This window comes from Carassius gibelio, chromosome B16 (genome assembly GCF_023724105.1).
Source record: "Carassius gibelio isolate Cgi1373 ecotype wild population from Czech Republic chromosome B16, carGib1.2-hapl.c, whole genome shotgun sequence".
Lineage (NCBI taxonomy): Eukaryota > Metazoa > Chordata > Actinopteri > Cypriniformes > Cyprinidae > Carassius > Carassius gibelio.
Genome location: NC_068411.1, coordinates 27,501,108 through 27,527,780, shown reverse-complemented (window position 1 = coordinate 27,527,780; position 26,673 = coordinate 27,501,108). Strand labels below are relative to the sequence as shown.

Sequence of the window (26,673 nt, the reverse complement as noted above, 5' to 3'; positions counted from 1 at the left end):
CTCAACCTGGCAACCTTTCACAAATACTCCCTCCATTGCGAAAAAATAAAAAATAAAAATTCAAACTGATGATCTGAATACAAGTCTTTTTGGTTATTTTAATATGAAAACAGGGTAATTTTGAATAATTGTAATTAACTGTACTGTTTTTTTTCTGCATTTGAGAGAAGTTTTAATGTGAGTTAACACTTTCTAGATTTATGTTTACAAAAAAGTGAAATAATTCTGATGAAACATAAATAGAAATTATAAATCATGATTATTAACCAAAATGAATTTCTGAACAAAATAGCCTTGACTATCATTTCAAACATTCATTACCATTGTTATTATGCAGCCCTATTTAATCATTTGAGTCCTAGTATCAAATTTAGCAGGGGGAAAACAGCTGTAGGATGACTTTTGAAGATTTATATGAACTATCAGCGAATTACTTCAGGTTAAAAAACGTTTCTGAAATATAAAAAAAACACATATTGCTTATTTTTCCTTTTTAAATAAATTTTTAGAATATATTTTAGGATTCTTTGATTAACAGAAAGTTCAAGATAACAGGATTTATTTTAAATAGAAATATTATGTTATTATTATTCAATTAATATTATATTAATTACATGTCTTCACTGTTACTTCTGATTAATTCTAATATGTCCGTACTGATTAAACATTCATTTATTTAAAATAATAATAATAATAATAATTACTAACCCTGGTATGGTACTGTACTTTCAACCAAAATTTGGCAAATCCAGTATAAACTATTCTTCACAAGTGCTCATTATATCAACCTATGGGATTTTTTTAAACAATACCAGCCAGTAAATGGACTGTACATGGAACAACATTAACGTTAGGGTCAGATTATTTGGTCAAACTCTCCCCAATCAGTGCTCCCAATTTACAAATTTTTAACCATAAGGTTCCATGGGCTGTCATGGACTCCAGCCAGAAACAACAACAACAACAACAACAACAACAACAGACACATACACAATTGGTGCTTGGCCTCACAGCAAACACAGCTTTACTCAAACATAAACAATACAGTACATTTGAACTACATTTTTACCCAGAATTGTATCTTACAGACAGTCTTTCTCCTCAGACTGTAAACATGTATATAAAGTGCAGATTTTGATATTGACGGCACTGTAGTTTCATCAAGTTCTAAATCGAGATGTTAAGCTGTCACATGTTCAGCTCTGGCCCTGTCAGCCAAGGCGAGTGCAATAAAGCGATTACAGTGGCCTTTGACTTTTTTACTTCATCCCTGTTCTATAAAACCCACGACTGGACGAGTCTCCCACTCTTTTTCGCTCCAAAAACTACAGCTCAGAGTCAATATTCAGAACTCCTACCCTCTGAACCTCCAGCCAATCAGAAACAGCCTTGACAGATGGTGGCAGCATCAGAGGGATGCTGGACCGGCACAGGACGCTTCTGTCCAGACTCACACACACATTTGTCAGATTTCCTCCAAGCACTCCAGAACAACAGGGAAAGGCACTTACAAAACAGATCACTGGACTTAAGCAGCCGTATGTTTGCTAGAATTTATGCACAGACAGTTGAGCTTTTCATTTTTCTGCTTTCTATCTGTTGTAGCTAACGTCTTCAGCAAATGGAAAAGAAAGTCCAGTTGCTTTCAAATAATACTTCTGCACAAACGAAATCCTTCAGACAGCGAGATGTCTTTTATATTGAAGTACTATTGAGTATCATACTGTTATTTCTATCAATATTTTTGTTTTTGTTTTTTATTTCTCATTTTAATTGTAAAATTTAAGTAATTTTCTTGTAGTTTGTTTTTGCCATTTTTAGTAATTTTTGTATGTGTATAGATAGATAGATAGATAGATAGATAGATCTATTTTAGAGAGTAGATAGATTTTTTATTATTATTTCAGTTTTAGTTATTTCAGTACAAGTTAAATTACATTTAAAAAAATATAAAAAATTGTACAATGGAAAATAGCGGAAATAAAAACCTTTTTATTTTTTTATTTTATTTCATTTAACATTTATTTTATTTCAAGTAATGAAAATGTTTTTTATGGTTCTAAATTTAAATTTTTACATTTGTAATTTACATTAATTTACACAAAAGTGGCAGTAAAACATGTATAATGTTACATTTAAATTACTTAAGATTTACTTAAAATAAATGTTCTTTTGAACTTTTTGTTCATCATAGAGCCTTAAAAAGGTTTCCACAAAATATTAAACAGCACTTTTTTCAGCATATTAGAATAATTTATGAAAGATCATGTGACACTGTTGACTGAGAAATTCAGCTTTGCATCAGAAATAAACTACATTTTAAAATATTTTAAGACATAAGACAGTTATTTAAAAATGTTTATTACATTTTAAAATATTTTAAGACATAAGACAGTTATTTAAAAATGTTTATAATATTGCACAATAATACATGATTTACTGTATTTTTGATCATATATATACAGCCTTTGTGACCAAAAGAAAATGTAAAAATTTTAAAAGTAAAAAAACTTGATCCATAAAGCACCACAAAAACAACAACAACAACCACATAAGTAGTCCATTAGATTCAACATATGAGACTAAGTAATGACAGAATTTTCATTTTAAGATGAACTATTTCTTTAACATGACAGCATGCCACCAAACAACTCAAACAAAACAGCAAGCAGAGTACTGCGCCGCTGCTCTGAACTGTATCCCCACCGCTGGGACGAACAACAAACTCACTACAGTGCGCTGGGCTCCCCGCTTGACAGTAAGCCAGCTGAAATCTTTTCCACCATAGAAATAGCCTGTCACATCCAGCTCCGTCCTGACAAGAAGTCCTGGAGAGCTGGAGGAGCTGCCCTGTGCTGCCCTGTTCAACAGCACTCTCCGCCGCCATGTAAGAAACTGCTCATGACAACAACTAAAGACTTCACAGAGATAGAATATGAAAGATTTAGTTGCAGAGAATATGTGAAGTCACTTTATGGCAACTTAACACAAGGTACAATATGTTAGTGTTTATCCACCTCTGTTTCATGTATCCCTTGTTTAACCACTTTATCATTTACATTTGTCCGTAAGGACAGGCTGAGACAGGAAATATGGAATGAATATTGAGGACTAGAAGTGACAAAATAAAATGAAAGAATCAGTTATCACTTACTTATCAATGGATACTCTGAAGTGAATGATGAAGTGAAGTGAATGGTGAAGTGAATGGGTGCCATCAGAATTATAGTCCAAACAGCTGATAAACCATTACAATAAATCCACAACTTCAGTCCACCAATTCAAATCTTGTGAGGTGAAAGTGACATTTTTGTTTTAAAATGCATATTTTTCCTCTCTGTTTTAGCCTTACATTCACACTGAGACAGTGTTTTTGTCAAGAAAAACTGAGTTTTTTGGAAACGCTCCACAAAGTTTGATTAATTTGAATATGCACTTTTCACATACGTAGTGTGAAAACAGGGCTTTTGAAAATGATGACGCATGTTTAGTCATGTGATGCATGTTTTACCAATAGACATCTATGTTTATGCAATTAACTGTCTGTTATGTGCAATTCACTATCACACTATTGCTAAAGATACTTATTTTGTACACTCTTTATATTACAGTACTAAAAGGATGAGACATCAGATCAAACATTAGTGTGCGAGAAATGGACGAGGCTAGTCAGTTATTTCTGTAAATATAAAGATCCTGCTGAATTGCGTGAGAACTTGTGTCTGTTCTGTCTGTATCATCTAGGTGAGCTTTTATGAGGTTTTACATATGCCCATTAAGGTGAATTTAGCGTTTTCCGACATTTCAGTGTGGTTGAAAAACTTTTGGAAAAAGCTTGAAAGCGCTAATGTGGTTGGAGAGCATTTTAAATGTATCCAGATTTATATAGATGTAGCCCAAGACTACAGTGTTTAAATGTGCTTCAAAACAGTCAATAATCCATAATAATGCTTCAAAAATGTCAGTCTTCTCTTGTCCTCTCACATCAAATCAACTGACAAATTTATTTTAAACCCTTTTGACTGTTTTTGCTTGTAAACAGTGCTTTATCTGTGCATATTTCTCTCCCGTGTCAGAAAACAAGAAAAAGCAATATCATGGACACTTTTAAAAGTTTAAACGCCTTAAAGATGAATTTCTTTTATATAAATCTATAGCTTTTCAATTGACAAGATGTTAATTGAAGAACTGGAGTGGTGTGGATTACTGTGATGTTTTTATCAGCTGTTTGAACTTTCATTATGATGGCACCCATTCACCGTGTTGGATCCATTGGTGAGCAAGTGATGCAATGCAAAATTTCTCCAAATCTGTCCTGATGAACAAACAAGCCCATCTACATCTTGGTTGGCCTAAAGGGTGAGTACATTTTCAGCTAATTTAAATTTTTGGATGAACTATTCTTTGATGTGCCCCATGGTTAATGATTTCTGGACGACCAATTTTGGAATGAACCTTCTGAATGAACTAGGAAAGAGGCTTTGGGTCGTAAGAGTAATGTAAGCTCTTCAGTAACATTGGCTTTGTTTAACTAGAAACTGTTCTCCAAATGCATCCGTTTCAGCCCATGCACCACCTCTGACATCGCAGACACAAACGCTGCAGGTGCCTCTTCTTGTTCTCCATCACAAGTGCTGGGTCTCATTGGCTAGCACACTTCTGAGAGGGTGTTACTATTCTTTTGTGGTCTGTGGGTGCTGATGTGTCCCATGCACATGAGGAACAGGCTGAGGATGGGTCAGTCTCACATTGTCATTACACAGCCCAACAGGAGAAGCACTGATTATTCACATCGCTGCATTCCAAATAGAGCTAAAAATAAATCACACAGTATCTCCAGATGCCTCAGGCATGCACAGAAAAGAGAGTAGAACCAAGTTTCAGAATCATATCTGTGTTGCATTAGTAGATGTCAATAGTGTGTTTTACAGTAGGCTGAAAGTTCATGTTTTGATGCATGCACAAAAGCATTTCTGTGTTCATACTGTGATGGACATGTGACCTTACATCCTAATGGACTTTGAAAGGCAGGAATGTGTCATCCAGCAGTAGCAGGAATCGAATGGTATTTCTTAGAGGATGCTCTGGAGATGTATATATTGTCTTTGTCTCTGATGTTTCTCCTGAAGCTCATTTGGAGATATATAAATATCAATACTAATAGGCAATACGTTTCCGATTAAGATTTTTGACAGAAAATCTGAGCAAACACCGAGAAAAGAAACTGCTAAAAGTAAATAATCTTTAAATAATCTCTCCAAAAGCCCACCATCCAAAGCTATCTCAGCCAATCAGATGCCAGCAAACATGATAAAAGACTGACGGCTTGAGAATGTTCCTAATTGGCTAGCTTTCAGAAAGGCTAAAATAGCACATCTTTTGTTGTCTATGGTTCACACCATGGTTAGCTCCTTCTGGCTGATGCTATAACTACACCATCCTGAGACAAAAAAAATAATGTTCCTTGATTTTGGTTGTATTTCAGTTAACTCTTAAAAGCCAGACCAACATTTTTTCCTACATTTGCTTTTGACATCACAGCTCAGATGACTGATTCAAATCTTTAGTGGTTCCCATTAGCAAAGAGAACAGATCTCACGTAACTTCGGGGGTCCTGCACTAAGTTCTATTAGGGTGAAAGGGAATGCTAACAGACATCCTTGTCTAGAAAAGCCACAAAACTGTCATTTGTTACATTGTTTTTTGGCAAACGTCTGAGTTGTCTAATCTCATTGCTCTCTAGGAGAAAGAGCTGAGATATGAAAGAGATTTAAGCGTGGTTTCCCTTTGATAATTCCCACTGCACACTGGATTTCTATAAAGAGAGGCAGCACTGATCACTGGAAGCTCCTGAAGCAGCGTTCACATCTACCTGCTCGTCTCCTCGCCGCATCCTCCACACGGCGTCACTGTAGCTTGCACTTTACAGCTCCCGCCCCCCTAATCTACATACAGGAAACAAGGTTACTGCCCAAGAGATGTCACTTCCGAAACACCCACTCTCTCTCTCTCTCTCTCGATCTCACCCACACACCCCCAGCTTATTGCCATGACGACCGGGAAAAGAATAGAATATAAGTGAGTGTTAAAGAGACAGATGATCAGAGAGAGAGGGGGAACGAGAGAGGTATGGAAGACACGGATAGAACTGAACGAAAGAGAGAGAGAGAGAGTGCAAAAACGTGTGGGAGAGAGAAAAGAGAGACCATTTCTTGTTCCCATAGCAACTTAGCCATCCATGAAATACTCTGTTTCTCTTTCTCTCTCTCTCTTCCGTCTTTCGCTCTCTCCATTCGCTATGTATAGCTCATAGTATGTATATGACATCAGAGATCTGATGAGTGAATGAGAAGATGTGGAAATCAGAGGATGATGGTTTATGAGCTCAGTTTTGATGGAAACTGTCGCAGCACAAGCAAATAAAGTTATTTGTAAATCAGGGCCATCGAGATTTGAACTGAAGTGACAGATACAGTAGAGAATTGTAACTCAGAATTTAATTAAAGGAAGCAAAATGAAATGAAAATAATATCGGTGAAGTGTAGTTTTTAGTAACACTTCTACTTCTTTAGTATCACTTCTACTTTGTAAAATGCAGTACAATATATACAGGTTTTATTAAATATTAACTTTAATTTTAATAATATTAAAGTTATTTTTAAAAAGGCTTAATTTATATATATGGTTAAGGTTATTTGAAAACTATGTGAAGAATATATTGTGCAAAATTTACAATTGTTACTGAACTTGATTTAGAGAATTAGGTCCCTTGAATAAGAAATGAAGGATTCAATTGTTATAATTACATCATAATCACAATTTTACAATGCTATTGGTAACTTACAACTTTTGCTTATGAATGATGGTACATACATTCTGCTCAGTGTTAGTATAAGCCTAAAACAGCCATATCAACCAATGCAATAAATGAAAACATCAACAAGGGCACATTTAATATAAATACTATCAATTGAAATTAATAATTGTGATTGCAGTAAGTAAATCAACAAATATGAGTATTGTCATAATCATGCAGCCCTATATCAGACAAAAAGAACGAGCTAAAAAATGAGATCCAACTTTCCAACAAACTCCCTGGCAGCCTCCTTTCTCACAGCCCCCCTCCATCTTTAATCCATCTGTCTCTCAGCCTCCACTCAATCTCTGTCTCTCTCTTTTGGAAGCTCATAAAAATTTAAAGTGAGACAGCATTCACAAAAAGGGAGACAAATGATATTAGATATTACAAAACACTTCTAAATTCATTGCTCACCAAAGCTGCATCTATTTGATAAAAAAAGCAGTAATTTTGAAATATTTAAAATAAGTGTTTCTATTTGAATATATTTTAATATGTAATTTATTCCTGTATGGAATACAGGCTGTATTTCCAGCATCATTACTCCAGTCTTCAGTGTCACATGATCCCTCTGAAACATTTTAATGTGTTGATTTTTGCTAAATAAATACTTGTCAGTGTTGTGCTACTTAATATTATTTGTGGAGACTGCGATCCTGGATTCTTTAATATATATAGAAAGTTTAGGAACAGCATTTATTTAAAATAAATTTTTTTTTGTATTATACATTATAAATTAAGTTGAACGCATTCTTGTTCAATAAAAGTATTTATTATTATTATTATTTGTTACCATCTTACAGACAGAAAATGCTAAAATGTGACCTTGGGGCACAGAACCAGTCTTAAGTCGCTGGGGTATATTTTTAGCAATAGTCAAAAATACATTGTATGGCTCAAAATTATAGATGTTTCTCTTATGGCGAAAATCATTAGGATATTAAGTAAAGATCATGTTCCATGAAGATAATTTGTACATTTCCTACCGTAAATATATCCAAACTTAATTTATGATTAGTAATATGCATTGCTAAGAATTTGGACAACTTCAAAGGTGACTTTCTCAGTAATTTTTTTTTTTTTTTGCACGCTCAGATTCCAGATTTCAAATAGTTGTATCTCGGCCAAAAATTGTCAGATCCTAATATATATATATATATATATATATATATATATATATATATATATATATATATATATATATATATATACATATATATATATACACTTAATATATATATATATACATATATATATATACACATATATATATATATATATACGTATGTATATATATATATATATATATATATATATATATATAAAAAAAATTTTTTTTTTTTTTTTTTCAATGTTCAATGGCCACCAGCAACCATTTGGTTACCAACATTCTTCAAATTATTTTTTTAAGTAGAAGTAGAAGAATGAAATTTGTTCAGGTCTGAAACTTTTTAGGTGAACTATCCCTTTAAGACGACAACTGAACTCCACTCGCTGAATTATACAGTATATTGAACAAGATGAAGCCATGTGACAACAATGCAGCATACAAATGTCTGAAACATTAATCGTTGTATATTTCACATACAATTTTTTTTTTAATACAGCACATTTAGTAAGCTTGCATCCCATTCTGAACACAGCCCGTCCTGTCCTCCTGGATCTATTTTACATTTACCTCCAGAGAAACTGTCAAAACTAGTACAGAGGTGCAGCACTGCCTCAATGAAGTTTGAATATTTGCATTGTACCGTATTTTCCTTTCACTGGAATATTCCACATGCTGAATAAATCACTGACAGTCTGGGGCAACAATATTTCCCATCTGTGTCTGCATAAACACATGACACAGCCATCATTCATGTGTGTGTGTGTGTGCGCGCGCACTTTCTTGCATTGCTCCTTAGTGTATTGCTTTATATGTCTTGATGCGTGTGGGGCGCTCCACTGAGAGAAAACGGGTCGTGATTTGGGTCCTGAGAGATGAAGCATAATTATAGTGATCTGTCCTCAATCCAGAGATAGACTGAGAACTGTGTCATTGAATTATTACCCTGAGGCCTGGCGCTAACATTCATACCTGGGCTACCATCGCAGCGCAGACGCACGCAAAACATTTGTGCTGGCACACGGACAGAACTTTTTTGAGAAGCAACAGAAGGGAGAACAGCAGATTAAACCTGCTAGTCATTCCTGTAACACTGCTAAAATGCTAGAAGAAATCAACTCTATTATTAAAATGTAAATTAAGATTCAAAAGTTTGGGGTCAGTAAGATTTTATGACGGTTTTGTTAGTAGTCTCTTATCGTCTCCAAAACTGCATTTATGAATAAAAAAAATAAAAAAAATGGGAAATATTAATATAATTCTAAACAACTATTTTCTATTTAAATATACAGCATTTTAAAATGTAATTCATTCCTGTGATGTAAAGCTGAATTTTCAGCATTACTCCAGTCTTCAGTGTCACCTTATCAGTGTCACAAATCATGCCAATTTGCTTCTCAAGAAACATTTATTATTATTATTAATAATAATATTGAAAGCATTTGTCTTTCTTAATATTTTTTTCAGGATTCGTTGGTGAATAGAAAGTTAAAAAGAACAGCATTTATTTATATTTTATTTATTATTTATAAATAAAAAAATATTAGAAACATTATACATCTCTCACTTTTGATCAACTGACCTATCGTTAAGCCCCTCCCCTGGAACGCAGATGAGCCAATGGCAATCGAGTGTCAGATGCACGGGGACTGGAACTCGGACAAGTTTCAGCGCCATAGAGAAACATTGGTATATCTGAAGCTTTCATTGGTTTGATGGTTTATGCTACAAAAATGGTAAACCGATGTGTCCAGGTATCCTGATAGGATTCCATTTCCTAAACCCCACCAAAACAGAGCACAATGTCCCTAAGCATTCAACCCCAATGATGTTCATTTTGTGGTTGTCAAACTCTCATTAAAAAACAATTTTCATCCGCTCAAGCAGACATTAATAACATCTTGTGCTTCAGCAAGGTATATCTCTAGCTTAAACTAGCTAACGTTAAAGTTAGTGACGGTACAAACCTAAGTAGCGAACTCTTCTCACGTCATCCCACAGTGTAAGTCACAAACACATAAACAAAGCTTTACATTCCAGTGCCTCTCCATATTAAACTGCTTATTTGTAAATGTATTTAATCTTACACTGTGGTAAGATGAACAGTGCTGATCTGGGATGTTGTTATTGCGATCATGGCGACCCTAACATGAGGCTTCTCCCACTTTGCAATGCAGATCTGTATTTTACATATTTATTTTAAAATCTGTTACATATCCCTCCATGTCATATTTAAGTCCAAATTAAATATTTATCAAAAACATATTGGGACAAGGTTTTCACACTGACAGCTGTCATTGTAAGACAATTAGCAACTCTGCTTGTTTGTCTGAGTGAGCGACAGTAACTAAGGGGGGATTACCGATAAGTCAACTGACAGTATTCTTGCTGAATAAAATATTAATTTCTTTAATGGAAAATTACAGACCTCAGATGTCTTATAAGCTTACTTGACAATAATTTGATGTTTTGTTCTGCAACTTAAACTGCACATACCCATACCAAAAATGTGAATTTTGAAGCAGTTTTTCTTCGATATCTCATGTCTTCTTACTTAAAAATGTAATTTTACTAGCCATTTCTTTGTAATTATTTGCAAATTACTGTTTCAAAGTAAATACCACACCACTTTTTTCAGTGTATAATGAAGAGACTCAGTTGAGGTCCAGTGAGGACAATATACAGCACAGACACAGGCACGTGCTGGCCCACTTTTCATGCAACACAACGTGTGTTTACCTGCCTGATCTGTGTGTCAGTGTGTGCCGGCCCGTCCCGGTCACACCTTCGGTCCCAGACAGAGATGAGCAGGTGGCCTATACAGCAGAAGCCTGGAAGCTCACTGATCTACAGACCGAGGACATAGAGTACAGCAGATTATGAGCATAAAATGCAGCCAGAGAGCGTGAAACACAGTTAAACCGAGTGCGAAGGGCAGAGAAGGGAGAAAAAAGAGGGTTTATTAGGGACAGCATGTGTGTGGAGGATGTTATTGCATATAAGTAATGTAACGCAGACATCCTCTCCGGCTAAACCTAGGTCATCCCGCAAAAGGGCCGTAAGCCAGAGTGAAAATGAACCCTGAGACGTGCAGAAGACAGCTTAAAGCTACACAACTCTGATGCGCTGTCAGTGGGGAGCGGACACAGGCTGATATTAAAATTCACACAACAACAGACTCCTTCATCAAACTCATTTCTAAAGCTCACCTTCAAGAGCTGCTTAACCCACAAAGACTTCAGCAGCTCCATGTGGGAAGCGTTTGAAAGACTAAAAATAAAAAGTGCTTCTCATACATGGATTTGCAAAGAAGCAACAACACTTTTGAACCCATAACCTTATTCTGATGGCAACACTTCATATATATGTGCATTTAGGGATGTGCAAAACTTTGTTTTTATAATTGAATAGTCTGTGGGTTGTCTGAATGACTAGTCAACCAATCGGCAAGCTGTGTATAATTAAGCTGGTTTCTGGTTTACCTGACTCCAATCAGACAGGTCTCTCATGAGTTGGTCACATAAGAAGTGTTCTTGTGTTCAGAAACAACTGGATGGGTTTCAGAATAAAAGAATAAACTAAAATTAGTTCAATAAACAATTAGTCTAAGGTTTTGAAATTTCCTGGAGCCAAATAGCATGGTTCTACAGGAAATGTCTCTAATAATACTCTAATAATAAAATAAATCAATAACAGTTACAATATTTTTTCAGAAATCATCATAATGAATATTTTTTGTTTATAGACAGACGGATATTATTTTAACCCTATAAGTAAAAAACTAATCTGCTTATAGTTAATGCATATACAGTTAATTAATTTATACAGTTTAGAGTGTATATCTAAAATTATAGAACATATTATATAATTAAAATATAATTAATTATAAATAATATTTTTTATTCAATAATACTTACTGTCTTTCACAACTAGTATAAATAGGTCTTAAAATACATATCTACTTTTATATTTATTTTATGTAGGGGAACCATTAGATGCTCCTTGGATCCAAAACGTGTGAAAATCCCAGGACTACTCAGCCAGTTTGTGAACCCAGTTTCACACAGTGCAGCTTTCACTTGAGGGAGGGATGTCATCAAGTTACATGATAAGCAAGAGCACAAGCACAACCTCAAGGGTTACTGCCACGTTGAGTTGCACTAACTGGAACAGACACATGCCCTCCACTGTAACTCTCTTCAATCTCAAACCCACAGCTTTTGAGAGAAGGCCACTAAACAGTCATAAGCACCGCTGCCAGATGCTGTTACCATTATCTCAAACCAGCTTTAATGTGAAAACATTTGAATGTCAGTGAATAATGACTGAACATTTGTACTAGTATTTTATAGCTTCAGAAGACTTTAAATATAACTTTAAAGCATGTTTTACGAGCAAAACTGATTATTGATCATTTAAATGAAAAAAAAGCTGAAAATATGAATGAAAATCTAACAAGAAATTGTCAATATCAAATCATTTTTACATGCAGAGCTGCAGTCATGCAATAGCATAATCTGTGCAAAGAGCCCCAGTGCTTTACTAATGGATCTTGCACACTTGTTATCTTTCCTGAACTCAATAACAGGCATCACATTAGTTATTTTAAACACTTAATTTTTATGCATGCATTATTTAAAGAAACGTTTCATGGAAACAAACTCAAACTTTCTACCTTGTGGTTGAAATGCACTTAAACAACAAAACAAATTATTTGGATATTACTGATCTTGGTAACTGCAAAAAAAAAAAACATGTTTGACTGAACTGTCTTTTTAAATAGAGTCTTTATAAAAAAAAAAAAAAAAGAAAAGAAAAAAAAAAGAAACGGCTACAGATTTGATTAATTCCTTAAGATAATATTTAAAGGATAATGAATGTTTCTAATATCTTTCCACTCCCAGTGCACCTGAGTGTTTTGATGAAAATATGGAAATTTGACATGAATTAGAGCCATGCGAGTCTTCTTCTAAAATAAATTCAGCTCTGTGGATACAGCACTCCATCACTGCACTAATGTAGCCCTGTACTATTAATGCACAATTCCCATGAGCTTGATTTAATCAGATCTCATAAAAACACACAGTCTTCAAGATTAAAAGCATCCCTATTATTATCGATTATACTTAGGGTTAGGGATTTGAACAAACTCTTGACACAAAGTAATAAACTTTAGAAACTTGCTGCAGATAATGATACCTTAATAAATTATAATAAAATTAAATAAATAAAATATAATAATAAATAATAAATTATCTTATATAATATTTGTATAATTTTCTTTGTATTCAGTAAAATTACAAAATAAATGCACTTAAGTGTTTTTATAAAATCACATTTGTGCTTTATTTTATTGATAGCCATATTTTTCACAGTAATGATTTAATAACAACCAAAATAATTAATACTTTTAATTTCTTAATAATCCTAATAAGTTATTCTTATTTTTAATTTTTTCAAGCAGTGAATGGAAATTAAAATCTCTCTCTTCAGCTTTATACTAACAGCACATAAATATCTTCCCCTAAACAATATTTTAATAATTACCTTTTGCTTTAGTACAACATAAATGCAACACACACACACACACACACACACACACACACACACACATTTATATATATATATATATATATATATATATATATATATATATATATATATATATATATATATATATATATATATATATATATATATATATATATAGTTTTAACAGTATTTTTAACAAAAAAAAATCTATTTTTTTTTTCTAAGCAGTCTATAAATTAATTTGAATGGAAATGAAAATGTTTTTCTCCGGGTAAATATCTAATAGTACTGAAAATATTTACAGATCATATTTCTTTAGCCTTTAGTACAAAACACAATGTTAATTATAATAAATACAATTATTTCATATTTAAATGTTGTCTTTAAAACATCAAACCTACTATTTCTTCACATGGCATAAGTAAGTCTTTAAATATACATATTTGTATTTTATGAAAGATGAATGCGTTCTTTTACCTATTCATCAAAACACGCTTCATAGCATGCACACATATTAATTCACATACATTAAATGGTTTCATTAGCAGTCCATCATTGCTGTAATGAAATGTTTCTGTAGCAGGGTCCATTGGCTCTGTACTGGCCTGGCTATGTGTATGTGTAGAGTTGATTACAGTCAATTACAGTAAGCTTCATTCTCTATCACTGCATAAGTAAGTGAGAGCGTGAGCCGTGGAGTCCTGAAACAGGCAGTCTGCCACACTCCACCTACCTACTGCATCTGTCATCTGTCTCTGTGTGCTAATACTCCTCATCACTGGAGCTAAGACTGCAAAAAATGAATGATTTACACAGTCTCTGCTGCTCTGAAATCCTTCGGATGCAACAAAAAATGAAGTATTTGGACACTTAAAATGCCTGAAAGTCAGTGAATTAGATATAAACCAAGTCATGCATGAGCTTTACTCAGAAAATTAACATATTTGTAATGAAAGGTTTTGCATTATATCGTAGCTGGTAACATTTGCATTCACATACTTGCAGGGTGAGTGGATTAGGCCATACACTGTATCTGAAAGGAAGTGGAAAAGCGTGCGAAAAACCTGTGTTTAAAAAGCTAAATGCTAGCGTGACACTATAGCTCAGCTGATTCTACAATAGCTTTCCCCAAAAAACTGTTTTTTTGTTTTTTTTGCTTTTCACAAATGTTGAATGCAGTGTTCGGAAATCCTACTGAATCAGTTTCTTTCAGATGATTCATCTAAATAAAAGATCCAGTGATCAAATAAGACTGCTCCATCTTTGGAAGCTAAATACTAAATGCGACTTTATATCTCACAATATTTTTAATCAAAGTGTGTAATTCTAAATGTATATCTATCATTTTTGTGTTTAAATCTCACAATTCTCACAATTGAGAATCTCACAATTGTTAGGAAAAAAGTCTGAATTGTGCGATATAAATTCTGAACTATAAGAAAAAGTCACAATTAACCTTTTTATGTGGATTGCATGGTGAAAAATAAGCTTCCATCTGCATCTTCTTTTCTATAAATCATTAATAAAATGATACTGTTTGTCACTACATGTGTTCATCTTGGTTATTCTGTATTCTAATTTTAGCAGTTACTTTGTAAAATGAAGTTCAATATAAAGGTAATTCTTTTTGTGCCAAATGAATTAAATAGTATAATTTGGTTTAAATGCAAATATAAAGATATTGCTCCCTTTTCTCAGAAAATTTACATTTTTGCAACTACAGTACTGCATTAAGCAGAGGCATTTGCATTCACATACAGTAATTGCATGCTGTATGTTTTCGGTTTAACAACCTGTCAGAAAGCAGTGGAAAAAGTGTGAAAGTCTAAACTTGAATCTAAAAAACTCAACTCTAAATTGTGACCGGATGGTCCGTTCATCTTCAGTAAAAGTTGCTGAGGCACAGCTGTAGTTTAACAGTGTCAGCTGGCCGATGCTCTCAGTATAAGAGCTTTAAATATAACTCTCACTGATGATCGTCTCGAGTGAGAACTAACGCATGGGCTCGCATCTGCTGGCTTCACACGGCACAAATAGCTCCTCTGTGTAAGGTGTCACCGTGTAGGTTTCATATTACCCTGTATTAATTTCTACGCAATTATATCATAAGCTGCTACATCGGCATGAAATTTAACACAGAGGAAAAGTTCAAATCCCTTGCAGGCTACTTAATGGAAAAAAGTTCAAGGTATTACTCATAGCAGGCCTACATTATGTAAAGAACAGTGTGAAGAACTAAAAGCAGTGAGGCTACTACAGACATTTTTCAATAGCATGACTATTATATAGTGAAAGGTTTGTTGGGTTCTTCTATGGTAACATTGTGAAAATAACCTTTTGGAACCTTTACTTTTAAGAAAGTAGCTTATCTGGTTTCCTAATAATTTAGTTTTGCCATAAACATGCTAGATTTCCCACAAGTATGTCACATATGCAGCTTTAGAAAATCGGATTGCGTTTAGTAAATCAGTTTAAGGCAGTTCTCCGAAATAAGTGATTCACTGCATCATCTCTTGTGAAGTGAAATATATGCTAAAATGATACTGTTTGTCACTATGTGTTATATAAAATCATGTGTTCTAATTCTAGCAGTAACACTCTTAAAAATAAAGGTTAGTTCTTGGTATTTATGGTTCCATGAACATCCAGACTTTCCACTGGAATTTATTTTTTTTTAATATTAAGAGGTTCTTCACATTAGAAAAAAAAGGACTTCCTCTTTGAGGAACCCGGAATGGCCCTTCTATATTGCATTTATTTAAAAGAGTGACCTTTCCTGTATTAAACTAAAGTTTAGTCTGTATTAAATTAGTACAATGTACAGTTTCAAAATAGCTTCCTTAACGCTGGTATAGAGGGGGGACGTGTGATAACAGTGGCATCTGATTCATTGAGAAACATTGCTGACAGGGAATTTACAGGAGTAAAAAGCATCTGGATGCAGCTCAGTTATTTGCTTAACTGCATTAAAACAATGCAAACACTAGGTTTTTACATTTTCTGAACAAAACGTGAGTGGTGCTTACCAATGCAAAAGTCACGCTGCAATGCTAGGCTGTTGTGGGTGGCTGCCACCTCACTTCTATGCAGTTGCTAACATGTTCTGCATGTTTTTAGCACATTACTATATGGTTGCACCCCCTCTATGGTATTCTAGGTTCTGCCTGTGAGTGATCGCACGTCACAAAAGTAATAGCACACCTCTTTTCAACAACCTCACGATCACAGGAAGAGTTACTCACCGAAGTTTAATAAGGCTAGGGGTTTGTCCAAATCCCTAACCCTGAGTATGAGCAGCAATAAAAATGATGCTTGCCTTAGCAAAAAACACTTATTAGCATGTTTCGTTCACTGCATTCGTTCTCATTACAATGTGCAGAGCACTGATAATGTCGTTTCTTGCAGATTAAAATAACACTAATTCAACAAATAATGTTTAGGCATATACTGTACAGTCGTTTTTTGATAGAAGTCTCTTATTCTCACCAAGACTGGATTTATTTGATGAAAATACAGAAGAGCACTAATATAGTAGAATATTATTCCAATTTAATATAACTATATTTTTATACAATCTTCAGTGTCACATGATCCTTCAGAAATCCTTCTAATTTGCTGATTTGCTGCTGAAGAAACATTTTTGATTATCATTAATGTTGAAAAACAGCTGTGCTGCTTAATATATATATTTTTTATGATTCTCTGATTAATATGGAGTTAAAAACATAAACAAAATAGAAACCTGATTTATTATTGTCTTTATTTTAATTCATTTGATGCATAATTGTTGCATAAAAACATTCTCTATAAATGATTACGATAAAATCTTACTATCCCAAACATTTAAGCAGTCGTGTATGTTTACTATAAAGTCCTTTAGTAAAAAATGAAAATGGCTGTGGAATGCAGTATCATTGGATCTATTATACCTATTAAGGCTTTTTTTGGCCCTAAATGACACTCTGGCAACATGAATAGTTAAAACCAATCAAAATAGGGAGATCATAATTTCAACAGAAGCCTGTTGTTGATGTCCTGTAGACTAAACATTTGAGCATAATTAAATTTCTATAAGGCTGACTTTATAATAAGGAAACCTTTGCTTGATTCTTGCAGGCTTCTTATGTGGACCTTATGTGAATATTAAAAGCCCAGAGTACAGTGAACTTGATTTATTCTGCACTTCTGCGGTCAAAGTGAGTCAAAAGCTCTGTTCCAAACATAATGAACTACCTCTACATTATAAGTCACCATCCTGATACATTTTGATGCTTTTATTGTACTTCTTTATTCAGTACTGAAGAATAACGCAGAATCTAATTGGAATAGACTATTTACCTTGATATTTTTGTGTACTGTGTATCTTTGTGCTTAATGTATTGCCGTATCAGCTTAGCAACATGCTAATGCCAAATTCTATGAAAATCATATTAGTAAATATTAGTAAAGCTGAAACAGTCCTGAAGGAGAAATCAAAGAGCTTGAAATGCCAATAATAATAAGCTCTGCCTCCGCTGTGTTTATTCATGAGGTCTCAGCCCAATATCATGCTAATGAGAATACAAATACACAAGTAAAGGTTTGTTGAACTTTGACTAGTCCCACTCAATACCTGATATAAATTACACCAAACTGGAAAGAACATCCTCAATCCTTCAAACACCATGACTTATGGATGTAAAGGATTTAAAATATAGTAAGGGATAGTGCACATGTGGTGAACTGCTGTTCATTCTTCCTCTTTTACAGAATCCATGATTATCTTTACAGCAAAATAGACTATGGCTACATTGTCCATGACATGCAGTGACACACTTCAATATGTCTGTGGACATTAATAACAGACAGCAGAAATATTAAAGTCAGCGCTATAGTAGCCTATTTAACATTCTCAGACTGTTTGGACAGTTAGCCTATGTTACCTTAAATTTTAATAAGATGACACTGATCATTTTAATAGTCTACTTTTATAAGGTTAGACACACTATATTGAATTTAACACTGCTGAAAAAGAGGCTGTGATGGATTAATCTTTACAATGGCACTCTGTAAAGGCCCTAACTCACGTGCTTTTTACAACTCATAACTTTCTAAACATTTTATGGAGTTTTTGTCTACTTAAAGTTTAATTTTTATTATTATTATTTTTTTTCGTTAAGACATTGCGTCAGTTGAACAATCGCTGTTGTCGAACATCAGTAACCCACGGAACGCTCCTACAGCCTCGTTTTCATTTCTGTCAAAAATTGTAATATGGCGCGACTAAAGAATATTGCAGAAAGTGTTCCAACAACTCTAAAACAATTATTCTACCAAATGGAACAAAAATTAAGAAAAAAAAAACATTAGGGAAGTTTCTTTGCCAAAGAACATTAAAAACAAATTATGTGGAAATCAGCCATATGTATTCTTAAAATCACTTTCAGGCTTTGACTTTGAACCGACAGAGGTCAGTCGCAACTTGTCAATCCAGTTAGTCATCTTTCCCTGTTTCATCACATATAGTGTAGCTAAGTGTTAAAAGCGACCATTCATGCTGCTAAAAACATCATGCAATAGCATAACCTGCTGCGCCCATATAGGCTACAAAAGCTGAACTTATTCAGCAAAATATGAAGTTCTCTCCTCATAAAATACCAGAATGCAAAACCACTTAAGCGACTATTAATATTAAATGAATTAAAAATGACGAATGAATAATCAGCGCCCCTCTCTAATGTGTATTAAAAGCTATACACTATTTAAAAACTATCAAGTGGCTGTTGAAGTATTGATGCGCCTTCTATTGCGGCTTGATCACAAATGCACCGTTCCAAACGGAAGCAATGGCTTTAAACTCATTCCTCCGAAAGCGGTGACATCTCCCACTCAGCTACTTCACAAAACTCAGAGCACAGACACAAAGTGTTTCCAAATGTATCAGAAGCATCTGAGCCATTTCACGCGCACAATTCGAGATAATTCCTCTAACCAGCGAGCTTCCATGCAGTGGGATGCACTTGCAACAGAGACCCTGCACGGTTTGCAGGTACTTAAACAGATTGTAAAACGCCATGAGGGGGCAGAAGGGTCTCTTTCCCCTCACGAGCACACAGAAACTGCCTAAAATGACAGCAGTCCTCCACCTGCATCAGCAGCATCAGTGGTAGGTTACTCTAGCGCAGGAGGACACTGAGGGAGGAACACGGGGGATGCAGCAGAGATCCATCAGTCCTCTTACCTTGAAAGGGAACATATGACATGTTCCAACGGCATTGAACGTATTCTCCAAGTCTCTTCAATCTCTCGACATGTAGAAATATCCTTCAGCGCTCATAAGAAGCGATAAACCCCTTGTGCTCATGGACTGCGTCGACGTTGGAGCGATATTCCCGTGATGCGAATGGAAAAACCGAAACAAAATCATCGTCCATGGTCGACGAGAGCCATTGGGATGATTACAGCCCGCGTAAAACAAGAGTGATGAGGAAGAGGAGAACGAAGGGAGAGAGAGAGAGAGAGAGAGAGACGGAGAGAGAAGGGGGCGGTGAAGGGAGCGTGCGCGCGCGCGCGACTGTGTGCGTTTACCAGTGTAGATCGATCTAAATGCACTGTGTGTGTGTGTGTGTGTGTGTGTGTGTGTGTGTGTGCGTGCCTGTTAATGTGATGTGATATAATTCCCCTATAGAGTTACATGACTATAAAATACCAAGGAATATTAATATAGTATGGTATTTCTGTGATGCCATCGCTCTTGATTCTAGTTAGACAATAAGTGGAAAATTCATCTGAACCTCCATGTGAAACTTTAACCACAAATAGGCTACTAACTTTTTTTTTAACCAAACTCAAATTACAGACTAGCTAAATATTATTATATAATAATAATAAAGCAGCCATGATTCCTCAATTTTCCTCAATTCCTTAATTTTACTTTTAGGTGATCAGATGATTTTAGGGTGCAGCCTCTCATGATCATATTTGCGGACTAGTTGCAACTGAATACTGCTGTTATAAGCATTTTTTATGGAAAAACTTAATTTAGCCAATCAGAAGACTTTGAGTCACTCTCTGTCAATCATTTTCAATATATATATATATATAAAAAGCAAAAATGTCCTCTAGCTTGCTCTATTATTTTTCTATTCTATCTTTTTTCTTTTTATTTATTAAAGAACTTGCTACCTACTGCGTTAAGCCAACTGAGACTTGTTATAGCACTTTTATATCATTGCTCTTTTGTTAATTTTGATTGCTTCCATTGTCTTCATTTGCAAGTCGCTTTGGATAAAAGAGCGTCTGCTAAATGACTAAATGTATGGTATGTGTGTGTGTGTGTGTGTTAACAAGGACAATGGTGTTGTGCTGCCAGCTTATTTCATTTAAATTGTAATTTATTTTCAGTTATATCTAAACATAATTAAAGTAGCAAACTATTAAACATATCTCTTTATGGGCGATGTAAAAACCTTAGCAAACTGAAATTACCATAAACATATATCCACTTTCTCTTTAGCAATTGAACACACGTTGCCTTCAAATGTATTTAACATTCACATTCAAAACAGAAACAAAATACAGAAGTTGCAAAACCAAATAAACACTGTATACTCTTCCCCATAAGTGTTTAAGCATGACATTTACACTATGATCTCTTTTAAACTTAACTTAAACTTCTCATGAAACAAACCGTAGGCTATTTATTCTTCATTCAGAGTCATTCTCTGCATTAGTTGGCGATAAGATCTATTAGCACCAATATTGCTGAAATATAGCGGTGAAAATTTGCAAAACTTCCATCTATTCTAGGCAGACATGTTTCCCGCCATCATGTGGACACGCCCCCTGCAACCCCAAAACTGGGTTCCCCACTACTTTACATGACTAGGCTTGGTTAATCATGTGCATTTAACTTCTAATTGTTATATTTCAGAGTTCACACAACAGAGATGAATAATTCATACTTGAGTAATGCATTGCACTAATGCATAAGATTCTCCACAATGCCGGAAACTGAGGCCTGGTGTCAAGGCAACCGGAGCCAAAATGGTGTTCAACGCAGACCGAGTAAACTCTAAACTACAACAATCCTGCTGTCTGTTATGTTATTTCTCAAAATAGATTACACTTCTTATAGAACACATAATACGATGCATTTGAATTTCTCAGAGGCATTATAATAATATTTCCCGCCGGAATTTATATGAGTGTGCTCACCTGTTAGAGAAAGGTGGGCGATCAATGCACGTACACGGCTGCCACCTGGTGGTCGCAACAATAGATATACACACACATGCACAACATTCACAATCTCCCTCTCGCTCTCTCTCTCTCTCTCTCTCTCTCTCTCTCTCTCTCTCTCACACACACACACACACACACACACACAGATAAAAATTCATAAAAAAGAAAAGTTGGATTTAAGCTTTTTTTTTAACTTTACACCACAGCATTGCTTTGTTCTTATAGACAAAACATTGCTATTACAACAGTATTTCTCCATCAGAACTGCAGAGATAGTCTTATTCTTGTGGAGGTTTCAGTACTAAAACATTTAATTGCACACCTGCTGTCCCTCATGTGATAAGAAATAAAAAAAAATCCACCAAATCTCTGGGCAGAGGACCTGTACATATGACAAATGCCACTTTTATACAACATAATGATATATTTTTATTGTTCATTTACATTTTAGGTGTCAACCTAGAGTACATATAAACATACTCTGACAAAACGTCAAAGAATACATCAAATTAAACTTAGACTTAGAAATAAAAAAGACTACAGTCTGCTAATTCTTGTCACCCTGACATGAGATCAGTCCATCTATGATCTAACAAGTACATACCATGAATAAAAATAAAAAACAACACAATACATTCATTATCATTCACTGATGTAATGAGCTTCACATAAGGACTAACAGCCTCACGCTTTTATTCAGGTAGAATGATCTGCATGTGATATTTATTGGACCTGATAAATGTTTTCAGTTTATGCCATCTTGAATCATATTTCTGTCGCTGCACTTTTTAAAAACAATAAGCGATTAGCTATTTGAGATAGAAGTCCACATACAGTAAGATATATAAAAAAAAAATCATGCTTTGCTAAATCTCAATTATGGCATTAAAAGTCATAATTATGACATATAAAATGATGAAATTATGACATTTTAAATCATATTCATTAAGTCTCATAAAAGAATATAAAATTAATAATTATAATATAAAAATTTTTAATTCCAACATACGGACATGACATAGAGAGTCAAAATTGTGACATAAAAAGTCACAATTATTACAATTGCAACTACAATTTAGACTCATAATTTTGACATTCTATGTCATAACTATGACTTTTGTCATAATTATTTATTTTTAATAATTATTCTATCATAACTTTGTCAATTATAACATGGTAGGTCATAATTAATATTTTAAATGCCATAATTATTATTTTTAATCTCATAAATATGACTTTTGTATGTCACAATTTTGACTTGACAGTTTATGTCGTAACTATGACATCTCCTAATTGTAACTTTTTTCAAAACTAAATTCTCATCTCATAAATATGACATTTTGTCATTTTGTTTTCTTAATTTAGATTTACCAAAGCACATTTTTTTGTTTTATGAAATAGGCTTCAAGAAGTTAGTAATCTGCACAGGGTCCAAAGATTTTAGAACAGTCTTTTAAATTTAAATGACATTTAAATTTGTTCATTTATATTCCTCCTCTGAATAAAATATGCTGATAAACTATTATAATTTTTCATTATTACTTAAAGATATCTCTTAATGTTAAAAATGGGTATTGACTGCATTCTGAATCTTTTGGTTGCCACCCATCATGAAAAGTTTGCTTGCTACTGAAGGAATATTCCAGGGTTCAATACAAATTCAACAGCATGTTCAGCATAACATTAATCCCAAATTTTCTAAAATAAATAAACAAATCATAAACAGTTGCAGATATCAAGATTACAGTGAAGCATTTATCATGGAATAAACATGATCAAATTGTAGAAATTTTTTTTTGTATACTACTTGCATTGTAACATTAACAGACTGGCCTCCTTCTCTTCCATATTTTAGTAATTAACAATATGCCGTAATTGCTGTTGATTGAGTCTGACTTGGACTAAACCTGGAATACTTCTATAATGAGAACTTTCTTCCCTGTTTTTAAAATATTACAATTACTGATGTGACCGCATGATGAAGCTTTCCTGAAATTTCGGACTGTTACGTGTACATGAAGAACATGAATAGCTTATACATTACAAATCATGATAACAAAGTTCAAGGCATTCTAAAGGCGTTTTCTAACAGTATTCAAAATATAGGAGACACTGTAAAAGAAAGTGTAAGAGATTTAACAGTGTAATCTCAGAGTGACGCCGCTGTGGAGCTCAACCTGGATTTGCTGGATGTGTGCTGAACACCCACCTGTTCATTGATGCTTTCACACCTCTGCTCGTAACCATGCAAACCCTAATGATGCATCTGGATGTCTCTAGCCCTTTCCTCTTTCTCTGTCGCACACAGGTTCTCAGTACACGCTCACATTTCCCCATTCCACGAGGTACTGGACTTTCCCGTCTGCCGTCACGCGTCTGGCCAGGATCCTGACGCCGTCGCTCCCGCCCCATCCCGTCGGCGTGGGCCCCCCCATGCTGACCGTACTGGGGTAGGGTGGCACGTCATGCAGGAAGAGAGACGGGCAGCTTTCATAGCGCTGTCCGGTTGGGTGAGCCGAGGACAGAGAGAATGGAAGGCAGGGGGCTGGAAGTCGACAAGGGTCCTCTGCACTGAACACAACAAATTAGACATACAGTGCAAAAAGAGCTCAATCTGAAGGAACAGTTCACCCCAATTCAAAATGATGAATTGCCCATCCCTATACAGTTCATGCACTGCAAAAAAAAAAAAACGTTCTTCTTACTTGGTGTTTTTGTAAAATGTCATTAAATATTAAGTCTAGTCTCTGAAAATGTATCAAATTAAGTGAGTTCATTCTTGAGACTCAATATCTTATGTCATTTTGTATTCCAAGGCTAAAGCCATATGATAACTTGGTGTGAGAAACAAACCAAAATTTAAGTCAATATTTATATTGACTTAATAATTATAAAATGCTGCACCATGTCAAATTGAGAAATTCAATATGTCTTACTCTGTAATTTTGTCTTGTTTCCAGTACAAATATCGAAACATTATTAAATAAAAAAACATTCACTTTAGCTGAGAAATGACTTATAGTATATTTTGTTTCTGAAAAATGAATCATAATTAAGTGAGTTTATGCTTAAAACAAGCAAAAATAGCTGTCAGAGAGGCCAAAATAACTTAATTTAAATGGAAAGTTTAATTTAATTATATTATATTATATTAATTATATTATATATAATTATATTATTTATTATATTAATAAATAAATAAATAATAATAAGCGTCTTACTCTGTATTTTGTTTGGTTTTCCAGTACAAATATCTAAACATCCTTAGATCAAGACACATTTACTTGAGAAGCAAAATGATGTAAGATATTAAGTTTTGAGTTTTTGCTTGAAATGAGAAAAAACTACAAAAGGTGTTCGAAAAATATTTTTCCCCTTCAAATTAAGTTATTTTTCTTATTCCACTACTAGATTTTTTTTTTCTTATTTTAAGCATGAACTAAAAAAAATATCAAAACTGGTAAGATAAAAAATACATACTGTGTGGCTTCATATATATATATATATATATATATATATATATATATATATATATAGTGTATTAATCATATGGGCTACTGTTGCATTGTCTTGTATATGGTCCTTTTTTGAAGCTTTTGAATAGCCACTACAAAGTTACATATAAAAAAAAATAAAGCATAAGGCATACCAGTTTGAAACATCATGATGGTACACATGGTGTGTAAATAAGACCAGCATTAAATCGATGCATTTCATTGCATTCTTTTTTCACAGACCTGTAATGATGCAGAGTTCTAGACAGGTCCTGAGATCCGTTGTATGAAGGGTGATAGAGCGCATACATTCTCTTGGGAGGTGAGCTGTAATAGATAAATCAATGAAATCATGATTAAGGTCCACGGTCTGAATTTCATTGCAGATCAAAGTTGATTTTAACATGCTACTGACCCCAAACTCATCTCTTCCTCTGGTTTTCTAGGGTTATACAGGTTTGTTTCATCAACATAACCGTGGCAGCATGGCACCAGGTCAATAGCGTTTGTCGTACCTCCTGTTGAACAAGTCTAAAAAGACATGATCATCAGTTAAAAATATACATTTAAAGGGCATATGTGTGTACATGTGTTCTACGGATGAAATAAAATCATATGAGGGGGATTATTTTCATTATTTAACAAACAGTACTTTAATTGCAGTAAAAAAAAAAAAACTGCTAAATAACTCCCAAAAATCTCCGATCAGAAAAGGTGTATTCTCACTTCAACAAAACTAAGACTGTAAATGGAATAATTGCATTAATGCATTCATTCATGTCACCTATATGATTGTGGCCTTGACAATTATTAAAAAAATTGAGATGCTCCCAAACAGAACGGTTTCTTGTTCCTAAGTGTTCCAAAGGAAAATTAGACTTGCAAATGATTTTAGGTGATTTCTGTCCATGGTCTTGGATTCATGACTGTGTTAGCTGTGTAATATAGCACGCAGTGGGAGAGAAGCAATGTGACAGCAGTGTAAGAAATCACTTCGATACACACACTGAATCTAAATGGAGGCATTATTCTGAGGCACATTAATTGCTTGAGTTTGGGCTAGTTAGTTTTGTCAGTTAGCCCCTACTGGTAGATGCCATAACTACAGCAATTTGCATGCAAAAAGCATAAAAAAAAAGATGTGTATTATGACAAAATACATTTTTGCAAGCAACATATAAAAAGTAAAAAAAAAAAAAATAATAATAAATGTTCTTACCACCCTAAAGGAAACTGCAGTAAATAAAATAAAATTAAACTAAAGCTATTGCAAAACAATAATAAAAATGAAAAATATTGTACGTAAGGTTGATGAGGAAAATAAACTACCTGTGCAATGCTAAACAAATAAAATAAAATAAAATAAAACTTTATTATTTTAGATGGATGATGAAAACAAAGCTAGACTACCTGTTAAATAAAAAAATAAAATAAGATAAAATAAAATAAAATAAAAA

The 26,673-nt window shown here is 34.1% G+C and overlaps 2 protein-coding genes across 11 annotated transcripts in view; both read right to left on the bottom strand.

Moving 5' to 3' along the window:
- The window catches only part of syngap1b (synaptic Ras GTPase activating protein 1b), a 108,790-nt gene extending 88,760 nt beyond the window's left edge, over positions 1 to 20,030 (bottom strand). For all 8 annotated transcript variants that reach the window (XM_052579087.1, XM_052579085.1, XM_052579089.1 and 5 more), the window contains exon 1: positions 19,720 to 20,030. In XM_052579087.1, the coding sequence (XP_052435047.1) occupies positions 19,720 to 19,741 (22 nt within the window). In that variant the 5' untranslated portion in view covers positions 19,742 to 20,030. The remainder of the gene's footprint in view (positions 1 to 19,719) is intronic.
- Positions 20,031 to 22,155: 2,125 nt separating this feature from the next.
- Positions 22,156 to 26,673, bottom strand: part of LOC127974494 (PHD finger protein 1) — an 11,884-nt gene continuing 7,366 nt past the window's right edge. The window contains exons 13-16 of one of the 3 annotated variants that reach the window (XR_008157299.1): positions 25,632 to 25,747; positions 25,460 to 25,543; positions 23,932 to 24,293; positions 22,156 to 23,834 (exon numbers count right to left, since the gene is read on the bottom strand). Coding sequence is in view for 2 of the 3 variants with exons in the window: in XM_052577828.1 (XP_052433788.1) it covers positions 24,035 to 24,293; positions 25,460 to 25,543; positions 25,632 to 25,747 (459 nt within the window). In the remaining variant the exon portion in view is untranslated. Of the gene's footprint in view, positions 24,294 to 25,459; positions 25,544 to 25,631; positions 25,748 to 26,673 lie in introns of all 3 variants that reach the window. The other 2 variants (XM_052577828.1, XM_052577829.1) reach the window with 2 other exon arrangements.